Genomic DNA, 5,000 nt, shown 5'->3' with positions numbered 1-5,000 from the left:
CACAGGATGCCATTCCTTCAGAAAACTTAATACCACAGAAGTATCCCATGTAGTCTGATACCTAGGAAAAGCTGGTCTTGTCTGAATAGCTGCTTTAATGAACCTTTGAATCAAAGGGTGTGAACCAATTGTCATGGTTCCGTCCAATAGGGTAATAATTGTTGACAGGGCACACCTTGCAGTGTTGAGCGCGCTGTATCCAAGACCGCAGTCGTAAAGTTCAGTAAGGAAGTCAAGTACTTTACTTACAGGTGGCTGAATGGGATCAACACCTCCTCTACTTGCAAACAGGTTCCACTTCCCAAGATAAATGTCGTACTGCTTTTTTGTACCTGATCTCCATGAATCAAGCATGATTTCTTGAGTTCAGTTCGAAATGCCTTGGTTTTCCAGGGATTTCCCGATAGCAGACATCCCATCAAGCACAGCATCTTCCACTGGGGATGTTTCTTCTCTGGGTTGAACGGTAAATTGACAAGGTTGGAAGCTTGAGGCAATAGCACTGGTTTGGCCATAAGCAATCTGGCAAGTTTCGGGTACGAGGCCTGAGTCTCCCACTGAGGTACTATTAACAACACTTTCGCTTGATCTTCCTCTATCTTCTGAAGTACTTGGGGGATGACACTAAAGGGAGGAAACATATAGCTGAAATATTCACCCCAGTCCAGTGTAAAGGCATCTACTGCATAGGCATTAGGGTCAGGTTCCCAGGAGACATAACATTTAACTTGGAAATTGAGTCTAGAACTAAACATATCAATGTCAGGATAGCCAAACACTTTCGCCAAGTTATCAAAGCATGTCTTGTCGAGCTGCCATTCTGAGGCATCATTAAAGATCCTTGAGGCCTTATCTGCTATCGTATTCTCTGACCCTTGGATGTGAGCTACTGTGAGCCACAGATCCCTTACTTTACACCACAACCAAATTTCCCTAGAAATGTCATTGCAGGGAGTGGAATGGGAACCGCCCATATTACGCAGATAAGATACTGCAAATTGTGTTGTCAGTGAAGACTTTAATATGGCTATGTCTGCAGTCATTGAAAAACGACTAAAGACCAAATTGAATGGATAAAAGTTCTTTTGCATTAATATGCATGAGTTGCTCCTCTGGGGACCAACGACCTCCTGTATTTTCCTGGCTTGTTGTAGCGCCCCAACCCTGATTTGACGCATCAGTGTACAAAATTATAGTAGCATTCCCATGACTTATTTTCCTTTTAGAGTTCTTTGCATGAGCTATCCACCATTTGATGTCATTTTTTGCTTTATCAGAAAGAATCATGTTTTGGTCACAATCACCTCTAGCTCTTTTCAGGGCAATGGTCTTCTCTATCTCAATCTGGCGGTAATATAACTGACCATATTCCACCCCTGGACAAAAAGACACCATAATGCCAATCAAGCTTGCTACGAGGCGAATTCTCACTTTTTCCAATTCCAGGATTCTCTGGGCAAGCTGATATAATTTGTCAAATTTCTCATCAGATAAAGACACTGTCATGGTCAGTGAGTTTAGCACAAACCCTAAATGTTCCAGAATTTGAGTTGGTTCAGTGACTGATTTTAAATCATGAGGCCAAAAACCAAGCCCCGTAAATAACTGCATAGTAGCAATGACATTCTCTTTACACAGGTTATAACTATCACCCTCTAAAAATGTGTCATCAATGTAGCCACTTGATACACGCCCTCTCTGTCTCAGATGAGAGAAGACTGGTTTCAGCACCTTAGTGAAAACCCTTGGTGAGCATCCTAAGCCTTGAGGTAGGCATGTAAACTTATAAAGTGTGCCTTTCCACATAAATTTCAAATATTTCTGATGACTAGCATGGACAGGGATGGAAAAATACGCATCCCAGAGATCTATGGAAGCCATATGACAGCCGGGTTTCATTAGGCTTATACATGTTTGAATGGTGTCCATCTTGAAATCATATGCTACCCATTGGTTTAAATTTTTGAGATTCAAAATCATTCTGTATGAACCGTCTTTCTTTTCACGCAGAAAGACATTTCACATGAACTCATCTGGTTCATGTGCACTCTTCACAATGATACCTTCTTCCAGGAATTTTGCAGTTTGAAGGTCCATACTGATAGCCTGAATTTTAGGCAAATTTGTGGGCCTAGGAGCACTGAATTGAGTGGGTAAAGCTGGGCCAAACTCAATTTTGTAGCCAGAGACGGCTGTTAAAATATTTCTATCCGATGTAATCTGACACCAAGTATCCATATGAGCACTGGTGCTACCTGCAGTAAAAACAGGTGCTGTAGAGGAGTCACATTTCAAACTTTCATTTCATTTTGATAACTCACTTACACGACTTTCCTCAGGTGTTAAATGGACTTCACAGCACTTGGTTTCTTTGTCTGGATTTGGCTTGTTTTGTTAGACGGGTATGGGCTGTTTCGGCCCTGCTGAGGTCGTTGGGATCGCCCCCCGTGATAGCGACCCCTTCTGGTGGATAAAAAAGGCCTTGCATAATTACTGCGCCCTCCATATTGATATATAATCTTGAATGTGGTCTCTTCTTGTGGCCAGTAAGTCGTTTTGAGGCCTTATTGCTTTCAGTGACCACTTTGAGACGTTCTGTCAGATCATCACCAAACAGTTCACCACCGACTGTTTGTTTACTACTGCAGATTGCTTTGAAATCTTCATCTAAATCTGCCTTAAACATGTCTCTTCGACACATGTTTAGTTCGTGATTGGCAGCGGCAACCAACAGAACTGCATTTGAGGCAAGGTCCCACGAGGTTGTCTTGTTAGGGAGCTACGAATTCCCATCCGTAGCCTCCGCAATGATCCCAGCTAAACGTGCTAGGGGAATGAGACCTTTAATTAGGGTTTCTTGCATTTTTTGAAGCTTTGCATCTGTGCTGCGAGTATGTCGCTGCGCAATGTCCCAGATCTCTGGATTTACTTTTGTTACTTTCAGAAAACTGCAGTTTTCTGGGCGTTTTATCTTTTCTTTCCTTTTTGATGCTGCCTGTTCTCTCAGGCCACCCTCATAAATACTTTTGAGCACAGCGACCACCTTGTCTGGCAATACAGGGTCAGTTTGTTCCTCTTCTGTCACCTCTTGGACGAGAGAATCCACTAGACCGCCCTCAGCGGTTTTAGTCTCGTCAGACTGTGCCTTTTTTGCAATGGGTGACATTCGACTCTCACATTCAGAGTCATTTGTTTCAGAAGCAGATTCCTCGTCCCCATCAAAAGCCTACTGACCACAGTTGACAGGATTTCTTCAGGATTTAAGGCGGATTTAGCAAGATTTTCTCCAGATTGATCACTTGGCCGTGCTGGAAAGCAAGCGCGAAATTGGTCGGCTTTGCGCATGCGCGTTCTCATGGAATCTCTGCGACAGATGACGGATAGAACAAACATTTCAACGTGCCGAGAACATTCAGATTAGGCGAGCCAAAGAGTTGAACCCGGATCGATGGGTTCTCCTTGCATATTCCAATATCCACAGGACTAACGAGACAAGCTTCTGAAAATCGAATTTTTTAGAGTATTGACATAGTAGTACCCAGAAAAACTAGTAAAAGCTAACAGTCTTCAAAGTGGTTTTTAGACCTGAATACTGTAGATCAGCGCGGATTTGCTTAGAAACGCTATTTCTTGCAGAACTAGAGCTCTAGTTCTGCCCGTTTTCATTCTTTTTACAGCGATAAGCTTCTCATATCAAGATGGGATATTGCGTCGTGTAATTGTAAGGAAATGTCCAATGTCGGTTTGACGGATGGCCATCAGTGTTGACCAATAGGAACACCAATCGATGACACTCGAAGTTCGCCACTACTTTTGTGAGATTATCGATTGGTCTTCGATTGGCCGATGCCAGTTAATTAACCGTAATCGATTGCCATCGATTGATCGATTGATTTTCCGATTATCGATTTCCATCAATTGTTTGGGCCCTGTATTTAAAGATTTTCAACACACAAAATTATGTCTTTATTTCAGCCCCGGGTTTACTCTAAAAATGTTCTTAAAATTTCGCAAATTACAGTCTGGTGAAAAGAGTGTAGCATTGGTAAGCAAATGTTAGGCTATGTTAGGGTTAACCTTAAATGAAGTTTGGTAAAAATGGGTGTAAGAAAGTATGAAAGTTGACTATTATGTTTCCGAACACTGAAACATAAGTGGCAGAACGTTGCGCAATAAGATTTATAGGCGAGGACTTTATCTAGATTTGGGATTGTTGTGAGTTTTCACTCTTGCATCATGATGTGTTGTTTCATCGAATATTTACGGGACCTTGCTTGGCGGCATTATGCTCAAAGGCAATGCATTCTGGTAAAAGAAGGCGAATGGCGTAGTGCATTCGTCCTTCCTTCTCATGAGTCCAGAATATGTTGCTGCTCGTTTCGCAGCAACTACCGCAGGAGCTTTCGGACACGATTGCAATCAAGCACGCTTCGGGACAGTCTGCGGATAAAAAAAATTTACTAATGGTCGCACGTTTTGGCACGAACCACAGAAAAAAATGCCATAGCCCGTAGAAGCCCGATATTATAGGATACTATCATACGTAACATACAAGACTTTGCGGACAAGAACTACAAGTGTCTGGCAAAGACACTTCGATCTTGTGACCTTTTTAAAGAATTTACTTTTAGGGAGACTTCTGTGTTGACTGCAAATTTTAGGCCCCGTCCACACGTATCCGGATGTTTTGAATCCGCAACTTTTTCTTTCCGGATTCAAAAATATTTCCATCCACACGTAGCGTATTCAAATCGAATTTGCCCGAATTGAATTGATTTCACGGTAAGGAACTGAGCTCGATCTTGTTACGTCATCCGGATTAATAAATATCCGGATTTGGCGTACACACGGTTCCGGATTCATATCGGATTCAAAAATATCCACTCCGGAGAGCGTATTGAAAAAGTTCCGGATTCGCCAGCGAATTCGCCGGATACGTGTGGACGGAAGGCGTATCCGGAAAGAAAAAGTTGCGGCGATATTTAAGGACATCTATGTAT

At 42.4% G+C, this 5,000-nt stretch overlaps 2 protein-coding genes across 3 annotated transcripts in view; both read right to left on the bottom strand.

Moving 5' to 3' along the window:
• LOC138044384 (uncharacterized) overlaps window positions 1–3,209 on the bottom strand; it is a 3,936-nt gene extending 727 nt beyond the window's left edge. Inside the window, exons 1-2 of one of the 2 annotated variants that reach the window (XM_068890905.1) lie at window positions 2,326–3,209; window positions 1–624 (exon numbers count right to left, since the gene is read on the bottom strand). The exon at window positions 1–624 is cut by the window's left edge and continues 727 nt beyond it. In XM_068890905.1, coding sequence (XP_068747006.1) covers window positions 1–354 — 354 coding nt within the window. In that variant the 5' untranslated portion in view covers window positions 355–624; window positions 2,326–3,209. Of the gene's footprint in view, window positions 625–2,063; window positions 2,275–2,325 lie in introns of those variants that run through there. The other variant, XM_068890904.1, reaches the window with a different exon arrangement.
• Window positions 1,054–1,881, bottom strand: LOC138044999 (uncharacterized). The gene has a single exon (XM_068891358.1). It carries the CDS (start codon window positions 1,879–1,881, stop codon window positions 1,054–1,056), a length of 828 nt encoding a protein of 275 aa, XP_068747459.1.
• Window positions 3,210–5,000: the final 1,791 nt, after the last annotated feature.

The sequence above is a fragment of the Montipora capricornis genome, chromosome 4 (genome assembly GCF_036669925.1).
Source record: "Montipora capricornis isolate CH-2021 chromosome 4, ASM3666992v2, whole genome shotgun sequence".
NCBI lineage: Eukaryota > Metazoa > Cnidaria > Anthozoa > Scleractinia > Acroporidae > Montipora > Montipora capricornis.
This window is presented reverse-complemented; position numbering and strand designations above follow the sequence as displayed.

Excerpts from the sequence above, each read along its gene's own strand:
- LOC138044999 (XM_068891358.1), bottom strand. The coding sequence starts at position 1,881 with ATGGCTTCCATAGATCTCTGGGATGCGTATTTTTCCATCCCTGTCCAT.